The 22,144-nt window shown below is 39.7% G+C and overlaps 1 protein-coding gene across 1 annotated transcript in view; it reads right to left on the bottom strand.

Annotated features, from left to right (window-relative positions):
• The window catches only part of LOC126455742 (dehydrogenase/reductase SDR family member 11-like), a 164,511-nt gene that overhangs the window by 100,702 nt on the left and 41,665 nt on the right, over nt 1-22,144 (bottom strand). The window contains exons 5-6 of the mRNA XM_050091510.1: nt 18,904-19,033; nt 13,471-13,570 (exon numbers count right to left, since the gene is read on the bottom strand). Of these exons, the coding sequence (XP_049947467.1) occupies nt 13,471-13,570; nt 18,904-19,033 (230 nt within the window). The remainder of the gene's footprint in view (nt 1-13,470; nt 13,571-18,903; nt 19,034-22,144) is intronic.

Genomic DNA, 22,144 nt, shown 5'->3' on the forward strand with positions numbered 1-22,144 from the left:
ATATTTTGACTTATTACACTCTCTTAGTTTTTCTATTATTTGCTGTAGAATAAAAGCCGCATCTATTGAGGAGTGTCCTTTTCTAAAACCCATTTGTTCCTCATGCAGTCAGTACTGCTTCTGCCATGTTTTTACATCTTGTATTTGAAATCTTAGCATACACCTTGTATGCTGAGTCCAGTAAACTTATTCCTCTGTAATTATTGCATAGGCTTTTATCTCCTTTTTTAAACATTGATATCACTGTAGCTGTTGTCCAGTCATTGGGAATACTCTTCTTCTTACAACATTGGTTGAAGAGATTTAGCAGTCGTTGGTAGCATCATTCCTCCATATTGTAATAATTCAGCTTTAATGCCGTCCTTTCCTGTTGCTTTTCTGTTCTTAAGTGATGTTAGTGGAGATGTTAATTCGTCAGACTGATTTCATCTAATCCTTTCTATTCTAGTTGTTCAATTTCTGTTTCTTGTGCTTTATGATCATACCACAATTCGCTGTACAGATTTATCCACTCTTCTTCTTCAACACAATTTATTTGTATTTTATCTCTTTCTGGTGTGTTTCATCCTTTTAAAACCTTATTTGGCATTTGTGGTCTTCCATGGATATCATGTTCGATATTAGAAATAAACCTATCCCACGGATCCTGATGTACTTTCTTTACTACGCGTTTAGCGTTATTTCCTTTCTCTGTATAGTATTGTTTCTTCTCAATAGTGGGGTTGCTTAAGTATTTTATATATGCATCCTGTTTTTCTTTGACAGCTTTCATTATATCCTCATTCCAAATTTTTAAGCCTTTTCTCATTCTAGTCCATTTCTGTTTTGGTCTGGGATGTCTTCAAAATACTGAAATAAAAAGTTCTACATTAATTCACATTGTTCGTTAAGGATTCTTTGAGATGATTTTAGCTTGTGAATGTAAATCTCTCCTTTAACACTTTGTTTATAATATGTGGGGCACAAATATTTATTGATATTACCAATAGAGTGTTCATGATGAGCAATATGCGATGCAAATCTGGGCTTATTTATGTTTTTGCATCCAAAGTCCTCTTTATATTCTTTGTAGCAAGTTGCAAAAATTTTCCCGTTTGTCCTGTACAGAAGCAAGAACAGGAGCACGTCACACTTTCGATGACACTCTCCATTGTATTAATGTGAACAACTCTTATTGTGTAGTTTAACGACTCTGTGGAACGGTATTTGTTATAATATGCGATCTGGAAAGATTTGTAAGTTTGTATGACACTTTGTCAAGAAATGTAAGGCGGGCAAATTTTGTCGTTTATTTCTTGGCTTCTGATGGTGGTGGTAGTTGCTTAAGTTAACTTTCGATTTTTCAACTAGGGTCTTTATGAGGGAACTGTTATATATTTTGGGCTATAGATTTAAGTATGTTCATTTATTCACATCCATCTGCTTCACTGATGGTGTTGCATAGTGTGCACTTACAAGATGACCTGAATAGATTTTGTGTTGGTCAGGATGGTATGCGTTATTGGTAATTGTAACATCAGCAGTAGTGGATTTTCTATATGTTTGGGAGGTATGCTTGTTCTTGTGACTACAAATACTGAAAATAGTCATATGAATCAAATTAATTCCTTCATGTCCCTGATTTTCAACTACGATACTGATATTTAAGTACATTTCATTCATGTCATCAACTAAATTATTTACTTCTTCTTTTGGACCAGTGAAAAGTGCCATTGCGTAACTCACGTATCTTTTATACCACATAATTTTGGCGGGATATTGTGGATGAGTTAATAGTTTTTGTTGTAGGTTATGTACAAATAAGCCTGCAAGCAAACACACCCGATTACTATACATTGCCAGACTAGTATCTTGTGTATAATACTTACCACTGAATAAAAATATATGTTACAACATTAATTCAAGCGATATCCTGAGTTCAGAAATTTCTCCATTGATTAGCTTTTCTGTACCTGATAAAAATCATTTGTATTACTGACAGGTTGTATTTGAAGTATATATTTCTGTAGACATTTACTATGTCAATAGAGGCAAATACAGCAGTGTCTAGCGTTATTAGACACTTAATGTTGCTGATTAACACAAAAATATTGTTCATTGAAAAGCTGTTTTCGATAGTTTAATATTTCTTCAGTGTATCATTAAGATTTGTGGTATTTTGTGTCGTAGCTTGTTTATAACATTTACAATTGGACATATAGGATAACCACTATTGTAAATCCTAGGTTAAGACGTTAACCTCAAGGACTGTTTATTCATTACAACACGGTACTGGGCTTCAGTAATGGTTAGTAAAAAATTTAAAATTTAAGAATTTTTTTAGGCTGACCGTTATAATTTTTTGGGTGTGGTCTCTTTTTAGTTCAGTGATAATGTTAGATACAAAAAATTCGATTGGGTTGGAATTGTAGTCACTTCGATACACAATAACTGCTGTGTTGCTGTTATCTGCTTTTTTAGAATGGCACCATACCCAGAAAAGTTTCTGTTGATGTCTGTATTATCTCTTTAATTTGGATTGATGTTGAAAATTTTTTTTCCTTAACATTTCCTTTTATGGTTATTTGCTTTATGATCTATGGTTAAATTTAGCTGTGGCACAGGCTATTTTGTTGATAATAATTAAAATGTTCACATTATTGAGTAAATTGTATGGTTCTTTAGAATCAGGTGTAGCCTAGTGTGGAATTTATTACTTAAGTCTTTGTTCAATGGCTGTACTTGGGAAAACCCCTAAACACTGTGATTTTGGGCACCATAAGTATGCTACTAGTTGTGCTGCTGGCCGCTTCTGTAATGTTAAATCGCTGAAAATTTTCCCGTATGTCCTTAACATGATGTTCTCTGGGAATTTCTAAACCTTTTTTCGATTTTAACATGTGTTACAGGGATCCAGAGGTTCAAATTCACCGTACATAAGTAAAACATCTGAACTGAGGCGTAAATGTAGTTTTAACTGACGTAGAGACCGCATGGCAAGGGTTCTGGGGTCATGGCAAGGGTTCTGACGTCACTATCTTGAGCTGGAAAGTATTCGTTGGTGCTTCTTAACGCCATAAGCACCTTACAAAAAACTGTAATACGAAATTTTTTGTACTTTCAAACACCGCATGATTTGGTATACTGTAGGCGTAGCCTAAAAATATTGAGCTCTTCTTTGTAAAGGACTGTAAAGTGAAGTTATATTGGACGGAAAACGATTCTGTTTTAACGTTACGATATGTGTATTTATTTTTCGTTTATATGTGTGGTAGTATGTAAATACATCGAAGTATATAAGTAAAATGTCAAGACTTTACTGAGATACAGACTTCATCTTATACAAGCAGCACACCCTGCTGCAACAGGGCAAAGAAGGGAATTAGTTGAACAATTCTTCTGTCGGAGCACAGAAAAGACAAATACGCTTACTCTGTAAAAGATTCAGAGAGAAGTGGGGAACCAGCTGCCTCAGTCCCCTTTCCGCCTTCCCCACCAAAAGTTTTTGGCATGGGAACATATTCACGTTTTCTTGTGCTGCAAGACAGTAGCAGAGAGACACTCACATTATAAAAGAGAGATAGGGAGAGGAGTTGGGGGATGTGGCAGCGAAAGAGGAAGAGATGGATGAATGTTATAATAGTGGGAACTAAAGATAGAGGAGACAATGGAAAGCAGAAAGAGAGATGAGTGGAACCACACATAGGCTTAGATGTCTGGAACCTTCCCATTCTCCCTCCCAATCAACAAAAGTTAACAAGAATAGCCTGCCCACTTTCTCCCACACCACCCACGCTTTCAAGTTTCCTAGTCTAGAGACCAAACCCTCAGGGAAACCACCCCCAAGGACACAAGTGGAGAGGAGACAATAGTGGCTGAAAAGAAAGATAACAATGGCATTGTGACAGAGAGAGACAATGAAAGTGAAAGAAGGAGACAGTCGTAAGGAAGAGCGAGAGAAGGGTATGATGACAATGGCAATGGGAGAGAGACAGACAGGAGAATGTCCAATGGGAGAAGAAGTAGACATGGGAAGGAGACGTAGCAGTGAGAGGGAGATGATGAATACAATGACATCGGTACTAAGAGTGACTGGGTAAAAGGAAATAGAATGTTGTGTATTAAAATAGTGCGAATATTTCACATGCCAAAATCATTGGTGAGGTCGTCGAAATGAGGACTGATACAGTTGGTTACCCACTTCTCAGTTAAAGTCTTTTATAGAGCAGTCCATTTTCATTCTTTGTGCTCAAATAGTGGTATTTTACTGCTGGTATATACTGCTACATTTAACAATAAGTCGCAAAGTTTCCTAAGTGATCATAGTAATGTTGCCAATCAAAGTTTCTTTTCTTTTTGACTGGTAAACAGAAGAAAATTCTGTCCTATTGTTCTCATCCTTTTCATACACTCCTTTATTTCCTTTTGAATCAGCAGAACTGAATATGCTACTTTGTTTCTTACCCAATAACTTGTTTCCACTTACGTCAATTTCATCTGTGTCACATAAATTCCTCATAAGCGCTATTACACCGTCAATATTCTACATCCTGTTATCGTATCTCGAGGTGGATCTTCAATTATTATTATTATTATTATTATTATTGTTATTATTATTATTATTATTGGCCCTTGATATAAATTTTAAATATTTATCTGAAATGGGCTGTGTGCGTTTGTAGCAACCAATATTTTATTTATTAACATCATAAAGCTTAATGAAACTTTTATCAAACTTCGAATACCTATCTTTTTAGCGTAAAAAACCTGTGCAAGGTGTTGGATTACCTATGATAGTCTGTAATTTTCGTAGGAAGAAGAAATGCCTAATTAAATAAATATTTTATACAGAGAACAGGTTTTCTGCATCTTTTATGACCATTGTCAGTATGTACTTGAACATGTGGAGGTTGCGATAACATATAGATAACTGCATCCGCTATGCCTTCAGGTTCCATCATAGGCGTATGCATATTTTTCAGTGCTTCAATCTAATACTTTTTTAAGTTATTATATATAGCTGTTTTCACAATTCCTGGCGATATTTCCTAAAACAAAAATCAAAGGTTAACAAATAGAAGACATTACTTAGTTTTAAAAACTGTTTTATTTGCCCTTGAAATTTACTGTTTATCTAAGGATCATTTATATATTTCTCAAACTTATTATCCTAGTTCAAGTATATTAAACGTACGACGGTTATTGGGCAAGTAAGAAACAATCGGTCACAAAGTGGAAACCGCAGTGGAAATCAAAAATGTTTGTTTCGGAACAGTTAGTTACAACTTCCACCTCCTTCTGTATACAGTCGCCGCTCCGACTTAGACGTCCGTTCTAGCATTGTACCTACTTTACTACGCACTCATCAAGAAGGCAGCTTACAGTGTTTTCTGACAATTTTCTACTCTGGTCTGTAGCTCGTTGTCTGGGTCAAAATGTTGTCTTCATAGACGGCAGTTCATCTGAACAGGGACGAAAATCTTTGGGAGCAAATTGCGGGCTGTATGGTGAGTGATCGAACACTTCCCATGGAAAACGCTGCAGGACCGTCCTCACTGTCCTTGAAGTGTGCGGTCGGAAACTTTCATAAACAAGATAATGCATGACAGTTACGTCACGTGGAGTTGCATAAAACGAAGCCAAAAACTCCCGGCACGCATCATATTTTGTGGAAGCCACCATTCTCTGGGCATCTTTATGCACTCATTGTGCGCTCAGAACTAGAAAGAGCAACTTGACACTATCTACTGGCATGCTAGAGACACTGCCCTACATATTTTTGCAAAGTCTGATCGGATTTTCACTGTGGTTTCCATTTCGCGACCAATAATTCCTTACTTTCCAAATTAGCCCTCATACATTGTGAAATAAAGGTTTTACAACAGGTTCTACCAATAAATTACATGACTTGTTCAGTCTAGAAAACATAAAGAGTTGTTAGGTCAGATTCACTTTTCACAAGGTGTTAAACTCATAAACAGATAATAATTTCAATTACATAATTAGTGTTCCCTAAACGTCGTATTTTGGACGGCATCGAAAGTATGAAGTTGACTTTAGTAAACGTCTTTATTTTTTGATGGCGTCTGTCTTGGGAATTCAGTGGTTCAGTTTGATTAGTATGTTGTGTGAATTCATCTTCGACAATCCAAGGAGATGCGTATGTTTGGCTTATGTACACTAAAGTTCAAGCCTGATCTTACTCAGTCTGATTAACGAGCTACTATTTTTCCAATCGTATATAAGTATTGTGAGACAGATGCTTCCGAGTAAGTGTTTAGTGCATCCACAGAATGGAGTGTGTTCTTAGCTAATGAAAGAACTTATACATGCATTACTCGGCCAAATGTCTTGAGAAATCCATAGCTGTTAGTAAGTTATGTTACGTAAGTAAAATAACATAAAGACTCGCTGCACTACTTTTAAGCACTCTTTCTGAAACATGGGTAAAATTATTTCTATGTGCGTCTTTAGGTAGCTGATCTGGCGAGAGAGTGAAACGGAAGTATAGGGCCAGAGCTTTATGCTCGTGGGTACACACACACACACACACACACACACACACACAGTATCCCAGGAATACTGCAACCAACTTTGGTGGGCGGGGGTTGTTGAATGTGTCTGGGGGAACAAATCTAGAATAGCAACCCGCGCTCAGAAAGATCAGTAGTAGAAGAATGCGGTAGTTTAGAAACTAAGTCAGTATTTTCCAAAATCCTAATGTGGAATACAAGAGGCAGGACAAACTCAAATGTCTCCATCCATTAACAAATTAAAAGTTACTTCTATCCCTTCTTTCGTTGCTCCCCGAAATTGTACTGGATAGGCATTGCAAAATGTGTATGAAATTCTGTTCAGCAGGAATGAATCAAATTTGGAAGTCCATCTAGATGGGCACAGTTTCCTCAGAGCCTAACACGTCTGTTAGTTCATCAGTTTCTTTTATTTGTCATCTCTGAAACACGTAAGCACTGAAGAACACATACATTCATGGCCCTTTGTCGTAAAACTGTTGCAGTTCCTACATATTCATGACGCAATCATTTCGTAGCAAATCTAGGTAAAATGCTTTACTTCCTGAATGCAAACCTGTGTATTTGCCATTCATAGATACAGCATAATTGTATTATTGACCACTGCATTTATCCAGCTGTATTTTCATCTTCTCTAAATTATTTTATTATTTACTCTTCAAAATTCTCAGTATCATAGCCACTTACACCACCGCTTTCCTCATTTCAATCACATTTCCATTTGAGTTAGCAAAATTTCAGTGCAAATATCTTATAACACAAAGTTGGTCCATTCTAGAAGTAGTAGGGCAAGGAGAGAAAGAGACAACCTTGAGCCCAACCTAGAGGTCATTCTGGGAAATACCGCGCAGTTGAGCTTCTCATATTTTACTGATGTCAACATCAGTATTTCACCAGTCATTCGAGGAATCGTGTCATGCTGCTCGTCCCAAGGTCAAGGGGGAGAGGGCCTGTGTACACCTACTGCCACTGTGGAAATTTTGCATTGAGCACCCCCCGCCCCCGCACACACACACACACACACACACACACACACACACACACACACACACACGTTGTGCACCCCCTGCATTCGTGGGAGCGAGATTCGACTGCTGTTCACATGCATTACTAACTTCCAAAAATTCGTTTAAGGACTGCCTATGCCTGTCCACACGTTGGTAGCTAAGTATCATTCGCTGTGGAATACTGGAACGAGTAAATTGCATACTTCTTAACTCACAAATAAAAACAGACATTTGATCTAAAATATAAGTAATAAATTAGGAATTCTTATTCACTGAAAATGAGATTTTTACATTAAATACTATCCCACAACGTCTGAAAACATAAATAAGAGCAAGTCCATTTTCACATCTTACTTGCTCCTGTTACTTACCAGATGGCTGCATGAAAAATCGATATTTCTCTGTAAATAATTAAAAATCAGCATTTCCTTCGAAAATGTAAATAAAAAATTTAAAATTCGTAATTGTTGAAAGTGATCTGTAGCTTAAATGCGACTCCACAAACCCAGAAAACGCGAAATAATTGCAAATCCCAATTCTTCCAATCACCAGCAGAATTCTGCACTGTAAAGTCGAGTCCATAGTTAGATCTTTGTACCACGACAGTAGATGGCTCCAGTGTCAATTAAAAAACAGCAGCAGCACGAAAAATGCATAATTTACATTTCTATTAGAGGTTAAAACGCTCTCTGATGTTGCAACATTGCAACACTGCAGTGTAAAAAAAAATGTGTGAGTTAATTTCCACATATATATAGTCGTTAAATTAGTGACCAAAGTCTGAAGTATGCACCCCAAGGCAAAGATCAACAGTCGTCATTTTAGAAATTAGGCCAGAAAATTCGATGTCGTAAAACTACCCTATCCAGGCCTATAGCTGCAGAAAAATATGTGCTACGTTGGCATTCAAATAGAGACACTGGATCTAATTATTCGCAACACACCCTCAAAGTATGTATTTCAAAGTGTTTAAATAGTCTGAAGCACCAATTTAGGAGGGACATCGATGATGCTTCATGTTGTTCACTATAAAAAATATAAACGAAGCTTTCCGGTGGCAATTATTACTATTATTACAAGTAGCACAGCACGTAAATAACTGCAGCTTGCAGTCGGAAGGCCCTGTAAAAGCTTTATAGACTGTATTTGACCGATATTAACCCTCTAAATACCAAAGGGTTGGGAGGATACGTTACTTTATGCCTTCCTTTTGGAAATATTGAAATCTAGTCAGATGTTTTATTTCTTAAAATTTTGTAAAAATTATTTATTGTCTTTAATGAAGTCTTCCCCCAGATTCCATGATTCTTCCACATATCTCGTTTAAGTTTAATCGGAAAATTTAAGTTTAAGTGAGATGTCCATAAAGTCTTCTGCTCTTGATAGTAATGCGACTTCCCACGACAGTCGCCTTACTCCACAAATAATAGCATGGTGTGACCTCAGAACGCGGGGAAAGTATATGTCTCTGGGTTGACATTAACAATGGTCTCAACAATGATTCATTTCCGTTTGGGTCTTTATTGTTTCCTGTTCAAGGGCACTTAGATCAATGTTAGATACAACTGTGATTGAAAATGTAGCGACAGTCACTTAGTGACTGAGGAATACCATAAATCCTGGAAGAATCCACAGATTCTCAAGTTGAATTTGATGAAACTGACGACTAGTTAGTGAACCTGAAGAAGTACGCGTTGTGCGCGAGGATATGGACAGTGGGAGAGAACCTAAGACTGGGAACCCGAAACTGATGACGAGGCAGCTTGCGAGTTAGTGACAAGTTCATTACAAGCACTGGAAAAATTTATATCACCAAACCTCCTCACATTAGAAGACTAGTGGCACAAAACATAGTCAGAATGAGAAGGCATAAAGGCGAAGGTAAAGTAGGAACAAGAGAATCATTCGAAAAGTTTTTATCTCTAGAAATTGTCAACATCATAATAAAGCGTACCAATGATGAGGCACAGAGGCAGAAAATACCCAAGACAGACAGTATTGAACTCATGGCGTATATAGGACTTCTTTTTATTATGGGGAAGGAGAATGACAGTAAGTCATCTGTTACGGATTTATGGTCCTACACTTCAGGAAGGTTTGTTTATACTGTTAGCATGAGCCGAATCACTTTCGAGCAGCTTACTAAAATAGTAAGATCTGATAGTAGAGAGTCGAGAAGCGATCGCAGGAAACCTGATAACTTTGCTGCAATACGAGTAATTTTTCATAAAATAAATTAATGACTGCGAAAATATTATGTTGTTGGGATGCACATTGTTATTGATGAAATTTTTTCATTGTTCCACGGCAAGCGTCCCTTCAAGATCTTCATGAAGGGAAAACCTGGTTAATACGGTATACTTATACGCATGCTCACAGACGCTAAAACCAGATATGTTCTCAGCATGGGGCCTTATGCTGGGAAAAGAAATGATGGTGCAAAACAACAAAATTCCGCTGCAGCTGTGGTCAAACGCCTCGTGGTTCCTCTACATAAATCAGGGTGACATGTCACCACAGACAGATATTACAATTCAATTGATTTGGCCAAAGATCTATGGAGGAATCACAAGCAAACTCTCTTGGGAACATTGCAAGCTAATAAGAAGCATATACATCAAGAACTGAAAGATATCTCATGACGAGAATTACATTCTAGTGAATTTGCTTTCAGTGATACTAGTACTGGAAACATTCCAATTGTTTCTTATAGTCCCCGTGAAAAACCTTAAAGAAATTTACTGTTTCTATCACCTCAACGGTTTGACACCGCAGTTGGTTCACAAACTGACACTAAGAAGAAAACAATTACAAATTTACATTACGGATTCCTCCAAATTGCTTAACATCTAAGGATTATTACGGAGGAGTACGAGACCAGCTGACGAACCCTTTGGGTAATGGTAATTAATAGCGAACCCTCAGTATTACGTGAAAGATAGAAGATCAGCACCGACATGCCTTTCACTGTTGCATGAACAGCGAATCCTGTATTTAAAAAAAAAAGGAAAAAAAGTTTAATTAGCAAATATTAGTCTGACAAGTAATATGAACAGGCAAACTGCTGCGCAGTGATTTATTTCAGCCCATCATTTTTGCAGTGCAGTCAGAGCAAAGCCGAGTTACCCGTTACCAAATAAGGAACAACTGTAGGGCCTAAACGAACATTTTGAGAGAAATTAAGATAAGTTTTGATTTACAGAGTTTCACATAAATTCAGAAGCTGCATTTTTCTGATAGGGGCACATTTACATTACGTAACGGTTAACCATTGTGTAAGACAGATTGTTCATGATAAAGCCACCATTATTCACATACATTCTAATTCACATACGGTCAGGTGTGTTGTAGATTAATCGGAATCTCATACATAAGAAAAGTAATTTGCAAAGATCTATTTGCGTTCAGAAGTAGGGAAGCAATAGACGATTCTATATCAGAGATGGTAACCAGAATTTTAGAACCTTTCTTTCAGATAGTTAGCGAGAGATTCACTCACACACACATACAGAGCAGTTTGCCAATTACGAAACAAAAGCATTTAAAACACCAACTGTAGAGAATAGACGGGAGCAGAGAGGGAAAATGGCGTTGGAACACACCGAAGTGGGATGTAAAATACGCGAATCTATGCTGTTTACAATTAGACACAACGTGATGTGGAATAGTAAGAACGCAACATACCAGGCTTCATTTACTAAAAGTGTTCAATGATTATCATCCGACGAAGCATACAGCTTTGAAGATAAGTTGATAAAATATTGACAACAATGTGGTTCCTTTTATTCCATGTAAGATATTACGGATGTGATTACAGAGAAGTACATTTGAATAGCGATGAAGTGACGACCTCTTGTGTGTACTAAAAAGTATGCAACGCTCTGAGCAATAGGGTTCCCGTTAAGCCACACTTTATTATTAGCACTATCCCGGCAGCCTCTGAAAATTGGTGACTGTGTTTCACTTCACTCTGAAATGAGAGTCCCATTAAAAGGCTGAGACAGTTAATGGACGACACCGAGTTTCCAAGTACCTGATATACCTGAGTGGGAACCTCAAAGGCCTTCCCAGTAGAAACTAACGGACCTTCTGTTGAGCTGGTGCCATCTTGGCGACTCTACAATGCACAGAACAGAAACCAGAACCCATTCACGAAAAGCTGGCGTGTGAGTATGTAGGGAACTTGATGCAGACAGTGACTGGCGCATCGAGTTGTGTGAGACTGCCGTGGGAACATCTTATCTCAATACTAGTCGCCGTGGAGGGATTCTCTGGAGTGGGATCGAAGTGGTTGGCAGCCTGTAACGTCGAATGATAGGGTGGAGCTACCTAATTTCTGCCATTTATTGTGCTACAATGGAAACTGAGCCCAACATTAACATGGTGACACTATGGGAAATTCAGCGCCATCAAAAACAGGATTAGGGGGGAAGAAGAAGAAAACGCTTGAGCACGGTCCTTCGAGGGGAAGGAATTGGTTGATTTGAGCGCACTCTGTGTGAAGAGGTGACAGTGTTTCAGAGTGGGCACTCTGACTTGGCATTCATGCGACATTTCAACCTGTCTCGTAATCAGTTTCCAGACTGATTGAGCCTTGCATTCATCCAAAGATCTACTGTCATTTTGTGACATCCACAGCTTCCGTTCATTGTCGGACGGTTCTTCTTTCAGTCCACTTTTCCGATTGTGTTCTTGTTACCTGACCTACAACTGCATAAATATAGCTTGGATGTCACCCTTGCAGGTAAATTACTGCAGATAAAATTCATCACATGTACTGTGGGAGACAGCAAACAATCGATTTGCATGGGACAGCAGCTCTGTGTCAAATGTTGACTGACCGTTTCTCCTGCAGAACGATTACTGAGAAAACATCGCACGTGACGCGTATTGAACTGTTCTCAGTGTCGCTTGTAAAGCAGCGGTCGGCTACAGAGAAATGCGAAGATAAAAGCCACCGGCTGTCTGTCAACAGCCACGCGGCACCACGCAACCTCAACTGCAAACTGACAAATCATGTGGGCCCACCTTCGCCTTCTTCCACCACTGATTTCAGCATGGCAGATAAAATGGTCAACTCCTTGCTGCAAGTGTAATTTCTGAGCAGTGTCTTCTTCGTACTAGGCCTGAGAATTCCGATTATTTGTGTAATCCATGCACGGAATAAACAATTACTGTTACATGACATTAATATTTGATAGCCGTATTTACTAGATGAATGCGACAACAGGGGGTTACTTCATTGCATTTCTTCCCTTATTCATTCTTTCAGGAAGGCCAGTGGACCAGGGTGCCCATGGAGAGCTTCTGTGAAGGTTGGAGAGCAGGAGGGAGTGGAGGGAGGCAGTGGGACTGCGGAAGTAAGGAGACGGGTTCTGTGTGGGTAAGTCATCCAGTCGGAGTCTTGCTACCGAAGTCAAGGTTTCAGGTTGGAGTCAAAAACTCGGAGCATTGGATCAGACAGACAGCAAGTTTCAGATTGGCACACAGTCTGCTCCATAGTGGCAGATTCGTCTGTGAGATTGTGTTAGCAATGGTTTATTTAATTAACTTCCTATGTCTATAACGAAGCCTGGATGCTTATAATGAGCATTTTAAGTTTCTCTTTACTCCATTTCCTTTCCTGCAATTTATGTACACTTGTTTCAACTGTCTATTTACCAGGTTAGAAAATTCTGTATGACTGAAAAGTATATTTACGTAACCACAAAATTAAGAAACACCAGTCCTGCTCGGAGACTTTGAAACGTAACAATATAATGCATTTGAAACACCCCACACCGTATGTTGCTCTTCCTGGCCACCAGATCCTTGGTTCAAATGGCACTGAGCACTATGGGACTCAACTGCTGAGGTCATTAGTCCCCTAGAACTTAGAACTAGTTAAACCTAACTAACCTAAGGACATCACAAACATCCATGCCCGAGGCATGGCCACTTCGGCCGGCAACCAGATCCTTCCTCAGTCCTTCAAGCAGAGCCTTGACAGCATGCTTGCTGGCGTAGTACGTCGAGTACAATGGATCGAATGGCATGATGTGACCAGCTATACTGAAAACAAGAAAAAGAAACAAACATGTATTGCCTGTACTATGTGGATAAAGATTATATACTGTGTAACTTGGCAGGATTTAACCACCAAACATGAATAATTTTGACAATTCGTATTTCATTTACTTAGTAGGGGATCGCATTCTTTTAGGGGGGCGGGAGCTATCGAATTATTAATCGTTCCTTAGTTGGTGCTGGGTAGCCTTATACTAACATTTCTGTGGAGATGCAAACCGAGAGTGTAATTTTCTGACAGAAAGGCGAAAGTGGGACTTCACGGTACCTGTGATCGACATGGAAGCTGCTGGGAAGCCCGTTTCATGGATCTAAAAGGAGAATGCTGGTAGTTTACAGCCCAAGACAGTCGCCTCATCGTGAGGCCGGTGGAAAGAACTTCTCTTGATTGACCTGTGGTCGCTACGGAGGCTTAGGCGAGATGACGCTGAAAGCATGAGATTGTCTACATAGAATCTTACAAGTGCCACGAACAGCGTTTTTCAGCATAAGGAGTGTACGTGGGATGCCTGCCGCAAATGCGTGCTAACGGCCGAAAGAAGTTCTTATGCGAAGTGCCATCCCGCATTTCTGCCAAAAGACACAGAAACGTATTCGGTTAGTTCAATTGCAGATGGAGGAGGGGTCATAATTTGTTCTAGAAGCTTCTATTGACTTGATCATGAGCTGAAAGAGGTTGACTGATAGCCTCATGACGCGTAGAGAGGAAGGCACTCCAATTGTAACGGGGGCTGTGATTGGCTGTAAGGAGAATTCACACTAGGCTTGTTCTCAACTGGACGCTTCACGGCGGGGGGGCTCTCTTGGTTGTGTCGGTAGGAAATAATTGGCTAGATAGCGGTATTGAGAGCTCCCTGGTGAGTGTCAGTGAGTGATAAACTTAGGTGGATAGCGTTTTGAGACATGGCTGGCGAGGTGTCAGAGAACTGTCTCAGCATCAGATTCGTATGTGCTGATGTTGCCACTAGGAACTGCATCATTCGCGTCTCTATGAACAGAGATACGAACCTGTGCTTCTCCGTGGAGATGGAGGCATTATGAAGTGCTTCTTTACGAGCTCACACTTAAAAAAGTCTCTGACCCTGTTTTATAAGTAAGTAGAATTCTTAATTCGTCATTACACGGAAGTGGCCTCGACCCCAGGAGGTTGCAGACGCCATTTGACGTCCTCTGTGTAGTCAGAATTTTCAGCTACGCAAAGCACTTTGTCTCTACGACTACTGGCAGCAGTTTACAGATTATCGCTCCAGAACTGTTCTTCACAGAATTCAATTTGGCGATATACGCACCACGGCTCGGCAGATAGGCATTCTTTCTGAATACGTGCGTTCCATTTCTTTGATCTCAGTGCCTTTTACTGCCAATGCCAGTAAGGGTAGAGGCTTTCTTAACTTAGATGTTAAACAGTGTCAACCACTTAAATGTTTTTGTCGAATAAAGTCTCAAATTAAGATTAATGAGTAGCAGTTAACGTCCTATGCCAATGAATGATCATTTCGCATTGTTTCTTCGAGAGTTGTTTTTATAATAAAGGTATTATCGGTACGCGGATGATCTACTCTTGCTAGAATTGGGCTCCAGATATCGATCTTGATCAAGTCAGAGTGGAGATTTGTCACAACTTGGGGACTAACCCAGACGGTACTCCCAGTTGGAGACTGTCAGTGGTAAAGCTAATCTAATTCACTTATTAAGCGTGATCATGTCATTGCCATCATGTCATTTACTGCCATACACATAATCACACGCAATTAGAAGGAGTAGTATTGGCACTGAAGTGACAGCACCCTTAGGAACACGTCTGTATTTCTCATTGTTTTCTATCCTTAAAATACATAAACTTCAGTGTGATACTGAAGAAGTTGCAGATTCCTCCCTACCAACCATGGGAGCGAAACAGAGGGTTAGGTGTGAGGAGTGTGTTTGATAGATTCGACAGGTGCAGGAACTGAGACACCAGAGGTGCTGTACATTGAGTTCCTCTGTGGAGGTTTTGGTTGATGAGTGTTACGAATGTTAGTTTCAACACTTCACCATGTTGTTGGTCGTAACAGTGAGCAAGTCATAGTATTTAGCACTACTCGGCAATGGTTTTGGCACATGACGGATTAGCACACAGATATATGAAAATGCGTGGTGCTCTACAAAGAGTAGGTTATGAAAGATCTGTAGGTTACAATAATTGTATGCCTTCGTTTCTAGAGTTCAAGTGAACACAAAAAAAGCACACCGCACTTCGTCACGTCTAAGCGAAGAAGTTTTAATGTCCCGTCGACATCGGGGTTACTAGGGACAAACACTATTCCTGTTTAAAATGATCACGTTAAGAAATCAATGGTGGCCTTGAAAGAATTATTCTGGCTTAGGCCTTAAAGTGAACAAAGGAACCACAGGAAATTTTCATGGGGATCGCTGGACGGGGGTCTAAAATCCACACCTGCACCTTTTTTATCCACCATACCGTCTCGCGCAATTCTAATTTTCCTGTTTCCTTAGATGCATGAGAATTCTACATGGTATCAGAATGCTACATTACTTTCACAGACGCTGTCTTTTAAGGGGAAGTGAAAGTAGATCCGTTGTAACGACTCCTTCATTCGAGAAAACCGTGTATAATGCAAATATTTTTTTCTGAGAATCAGACGTCTTATCTACTCTGGTGTCCAAAATCCAAGCAACAAACAGAAATCATGCAAGGTTGCGTTAATTTTGCAACAAAACGATATAAACAGATGGCAGTAAAGTAGAAACAATATAAAAAATTCAGAACGTAAACAACTGCACCATTTTGTCTTCGTTTTTTTTTCAGCTTAACGCATTTTCACACACATTCCGACAACTGGTTAATGTGACTGTCCCGCTTCCATTCTCTTCACTGCAGAAAATCTGATGGCGACTCCTCTGTGCCACACGGCACCGTCTGTGACAGTGTACACCACGACCGCGGTTGTCACACTGCTCGACAAATACTGCCTCGTTTCATGGGTGCTCTGACGTCATCGTTGGCGTTATAGAAATGTCATCGTTCATGCCGATCACGATTGTATGGACATCTGTTGACATTTTCTATGATTATATCGTGAATTATACAGACAACGGGGGAGTAGTGGTTTGTTGCTTTAATTTTGGACACCAGTGCAGACTGTGGAGATAAGAGTCAGCTTTCATGTTCGTTAATAAACACGCAAAAATACAAGAACTTCTTGACATTCTCGAAACATGAGACGTTGATTGGAAATTGAGCAAGAAAACGCCTAACAGCAAAAAAACATAATCGTAATGGATGTTTTGCAAATTGCGCAGTTGTTAAATTTCGCCGGCCGAAGTGGCCATGCGGTTAAAGGCGCTGCAGTCTGGAACCGCCAGATAGCTACGGTCGCAGGTTCGAATCCTGCCTCGGGCATGGATGTTTGTGATGTCCTTAGGTTAGTTAGGTTTAACTAGTTCTAAGTTCTAGGGGACTAATGACCTCAGCAGTTGAGTCCCATAGTGCTCAGTGCCATTAGAACCATTTTTTTTTTTGTTAAATTTCGCATCAAGTGCAGATAAAACTAAAGTTCAGACGAGGTCGGCTGTCATAGGACATTACCGACTGTCAATCATTCAGACACACACGCACACATACGTACACGTACACGCACACACACACATATATATATATATATATATATATATATATATATATATATATATATATATATATATATACAGGGCCGCCGCTCGAGCCACCACCACGACCACCACCATCACCATAGTCACATGAGCACTACCACCAACAGTAACAGCACCAGATTAACAGTAATGATTAACAGTGGTGTCAATAGTTAAGTGAAAACGAACGCTATAAACTCTGAAAGTAAAACACCAACTGCAAATCTTCAAGTGTTATCTTAACATAGGTAAACACTACACAGTTTGTAAAAAGGTGAGGTAATATTTGTTCTTTTGGCAGCTATAAATACGTACCAATACTTCGAGAACCAGGTATTCGGAAAACGGAAATCGTTTTATTATTCTTAAACGACAATACACAGTGATATCATCACCTGTAATTCTACTGACCGAATTGTAAACAAAGTAGCTAGTCTTGTAATAATGAAAGCTAAACGCTGTGTATAGCTAAGCCTAACAGGAAAAATATCAGACACGTGTACATAACCCTATATGAAAATTTGCAAGAGTGTATTTACGAGATGACATTGCTTGTGGTTTTTCAAATCAAGATTGAATTTGTATATCACGAAAAATCATTTCTAGTTTTGTAGCTGGGTAGATTATCCACATATCCTGAATAAAGTGTATTTAAAGATGTTCATTTTTCTGCTCTGAGAATTTGGCGAACGTGCCAACCGAAATAGTTACGATAGCTCACCACAAAACAAGAGTGAAAAAACAGAGTCCAAGATTACCAAATAACTGCAACCTAACAACTAGCGTCAAACCAGGGGTAATGCAACAATATATTTTAAGCTGTGTGGCAATACGAGGTGGTATACTAAGTGCAGTAAGAAATCAAGGAAAAAAGTTTGATCGGTAAACAACTCACCTTACTTCTCGACATTCTCGCCCATGAGGGGTACACACTTGGTCCAGTTTCTTCGTCCCATCAAAAGAAAGAGGTTTTGTCAGACTCTGCGAAAATACTCGTTGACTGCGGCTGTCACTTTTTCATTTGTTGAAAATTCCTTCAAAGCAAGCAAAAATTTCAATTTAGGGAACAGGAAAAAGTAACTTGGAGCTGAGATTGGTGAACAACGCGAATGAGGAAGCAGTTCAAAGCCCAGTTCACACCATTATCGCTGATGCGTGGTATGGAACATTATGCTGGTGAAAGAGCACTTCTTTGTGTGCTAGTCTATGCTTTTCTTCAGCCAACTCAAGTCTCAAACGATCCAGGAATGAAGCATAATAGGGTTCATGTTCGGTTGTACGTTTTCCAAAGTAATGTATGAGGATTATTCCTTGAGAATCGCAATAGACAGTTGGGCACTGGAGAATTCTGAACCTATCTCACTTTACATTGCAACATGTATCTGCTGCATGATGAACAGGAGTACTGTAATTCAAGAACTGTCAAGAAACTTATTAGTTCCTCCCTAAGGTATCTCATGAAACGTTCTTCATGTCAGAGCTATCGCAGGTGTCAGTGCAGAATTCAAGCTTAGGGCGGTTTTGAGGTACCAGAGACAATGATTCTCACGCGGTACCTGATGTCGACGTTTATTGGAAGCTAAACGCTGAATGGCTCTATGTTTAAGAATACCTCTATACAGTCTCACAAGACGAAAATACATCGCTATAAACGCTTTGAGGTCTACCTGTATATGTGGATGACGAAGCCGTCGTCGACTCCCCTGTCCAGCATGCTCTGGACGGCCTCCCTCGTGCAGACGGACAGCCCCAGGACGTTGACGTCCAGTGTTTGCTGCCACTCGGCTGTCTGTCCAGCTGGGAACACAGCATGCCGCCATCATCAGTCATCAATAAAGCGAAGGACGAAGACTGCAGTGAAACAGTGTGTACCGACACATCATTCGAAATGCTTATGCTGTTAAAGTTAGTGATCCTCTATACAATGAAGCTACTCATAACAGCTACTTTTTTTAATGTAGTGACAGAGCATCGTCGTTTAAGCCGATTCTGTAATCCTCGTCACAAGAAGTCGAGTGCAAACTGTTGTATCTACGTCGTCACAGCCACTTTATGTCACCAGTATTATCAATTTGAGACGCTGAAGACTGTCTTCCACAGGGTCCTACCTGTAAAAGTTGGAGGGTCACTTCTGAACTGTGCAGTGGGTAAGGGATGTTGGTCCAGTCTAAGAAGGTGCCAGATTAGCTGCCAAAGATTCGTGCGGTTTGGGATTACTATTGTGAATTTAGATCGCTTCCGTGTACTTGTGTAATCTCTTCGTGGTAGTGACGACTTTATGCTTGTAAAAGGTGAACGTGTCTCTCGCTATTTATGAACAGCGGCATTACAGAAAATCAAGAACTGCGTCCTTATTATTCCAAAAATAGAAATATTTTTTTTTTTTTTTTTTTTTTTTTTTTTTTTTTTTTTTTTTTTTTTTTTTTTTTTGCTGCTGGCTGCCTCTTACATTTGTTTAGTATTCGGAAGGAGATACGTCGCTTGTAACTGGACCTTTTTCATTCTGGATTATATACAGTATGGTCGGAAACAATCTGAAAAGCTTTTGAGAGTGTTGGAGAGTAGGCTGAGTTGAGAAATAGTTGTTAAGAAAAGAACTCGATACGTTGCTCCGTTTCCGAAATAGTAAGCACTGAATGTCCTTGAGTGCGCAAATTCAGGCGGCGCGCCAGATTCAATTAGTATCAGTTGTTATAACATGGATGCCAACTTTCGAGACTGTTCAGCCTTCGGCTCTGGTTCGATCCTTACTACCGTCCCATGATTATTTAGTCCGTCGCTCTCTTGCTCGGTATTCGGGAAACAAACGAACATGTTTGGCGTCACTGTCTCTGGCAAGCCTCTTGAATTTGCGCGCTCAAGTCGCAACGGCCTGATTGGCTAACTTCCATTGTTTTTTATTCGGACACGGGGCAAAGTACTGAATTATTTCTCAGCGCAACTTACCCTGCAACAGCATTAAGTGCTATTCAGACTGTTTCTGGCAACTCTGTACATTCACGTTTCATCACCGGCCAGTAGATGGAATGCAACGATATCTTTGTTGGCTTCCAATACTTGCAAACTTCTCTTTACCAGTCGCAATCCAATAGATTCACACATTCTGATAGTACAAATTTTCTTCCATTCTGCTTAATGCTTTCGGAACGCAAACCATGTTCTTTGAAAGCTCTCAGTTTCTTAAACCATTGTCTGCGTAAATAGACTGGTCGCCTCGCTGAGGATTTGTGTCCATGATTTTAGTTTAAAGTGTCCCACTTTTGACACTTTGAAACAGTACGTAACATTGTAATTCCTTCACTAACAAAAAATTTTATTTCATTATATTTCATGAATCTGATATTTTATTTTTCAATTTCAGTATTGCTTAAATGTTTTGAAGGAATCATCATAAATCATTTGTAACTGATGTTTTATCAGAAAGGTGCCTCAAAACGAACATGCAATAAATTTATGAATTTAAACTACAAAGAACACAGGTAAAACAAAACAAGTCGCCTGTAGTGTGAAGTTCGTAAAATAAATCAATCGTACTGTGCAGATGGAATCTGTTGCCTAATTGAAAAACGACTCAACTTAAACAAAAATTATTGAAACGAGTTCTGTAGGTTAGAAATATCTATAATACCAAAGATATGCGTAACTTTGTGTTACAAAAACAAGGTGGTTGTGCCAAACTTACACTAATGATGCGGCAAGGAATGATTCCATCGTGTAACACTGGTTAAAAATGGATAAAGGTAAGAGGGTAGATGGACAAGCGTTAGCTCGCCCTCTCGGATCAATCCAACGAGTAAAACGATGTTAACTTGGTATGTAGTGTCTCTTTTTCTCTCTTTCTCTCTCTCTCTCTCTCTCTCTCTCTCTCTCTCTCTCGTTCTCTCTCTCTCACTCTATTTGTTTAGTCGATTCCCACTATCCATGACCCCATGAACTAAGGCACGCTAATTTCTTCTGTGCTGCATTCTCTCCTGCAGACGTTCCAGTTGCGAATCCATTACTGCTATGACCCCGTCGATTCATCTCATCCTTGGCCGCCCATTTCTTCTGCCTCCGATCTTGCCCAGTATTACCGCCTTTTCCATCGAATGGTGGTCTTCTAGTAATGTCCCCAAAGTAGGACTTTTTTTTTTTTTTTTTTTTTTTGTTTTAGAATTATACCGTCGAAGCAACAGTCTGGTTTTATCTGCTGTATTCGTACTCTTTGCCGTCCATGAAACTCTTAAGAATTTTCTTCCAATACCACAAATCAGAGGTATATATTGCACGCCGTCCAGCCTTCTTGCGACTCAGGTCTTACATCCGTATATCACAATTTACTATAAGGTTTTTTGTTTTAAAGTTACGTCTCTACTCCTTAAAACACTGTCAAAGTTGTACCTCCCCTATCCTCAAAGCTACAACGGTTTCTTGATTTAGTGGCTGCATTCACCAACACAGAAAATACCTCCATTTCTTCTCCTCCTGCATGCCATGCAGTGATACATGCAGTTGCACAATTTTCGCTTCCTTGACGTTCTCCCTCACACCAGCAGGATGTTCAACTCTCTTTCACCTTCTGCAACCAGTATGGTGTCATCTACATATGTAAGATTACGTATATCAATATCAGCTAATTGAATTCCCGTTTATTCTTCATCGTGCCCAGCATTCCTCATAGTGTCCACTGTTGAGCCATCTGACTTTCATCCTTTCCTGTCGCAAGGTTGAACTGCCCTTGGTAGCGTTGCTGGCATGTGTCATTGTAGGGGGGGGGGGGGGGGAAGAGGGTGTAGGGGCGGAGCAGGGAACAATGGAAGAGAATCATTCTATGGGGGGGGGGGGCGGGGGGGGGCTACCAACGAAGATGGGACCAAGATTTATACTGACCCACTCCTGACGAAGGTGCGTCTTAACATGATAACATTA

Source organism: Schistocerca serialis, chromosome 2 (genome assembly GCF_023864345.2).
Source record: "Schistocerca serialis cubense isolate TAMUIC-IGC-003099 chromosome 2, iqSchSeri2.2, whole genome shotgun sequence".
NCBI classification, from domain to species: domain Eukaryota; kingdom Metazoa; phylum Arthropoda; class Insecta; order Orthoptera; family Acrididae; genus Schistocerca; species Schistocerca serialis.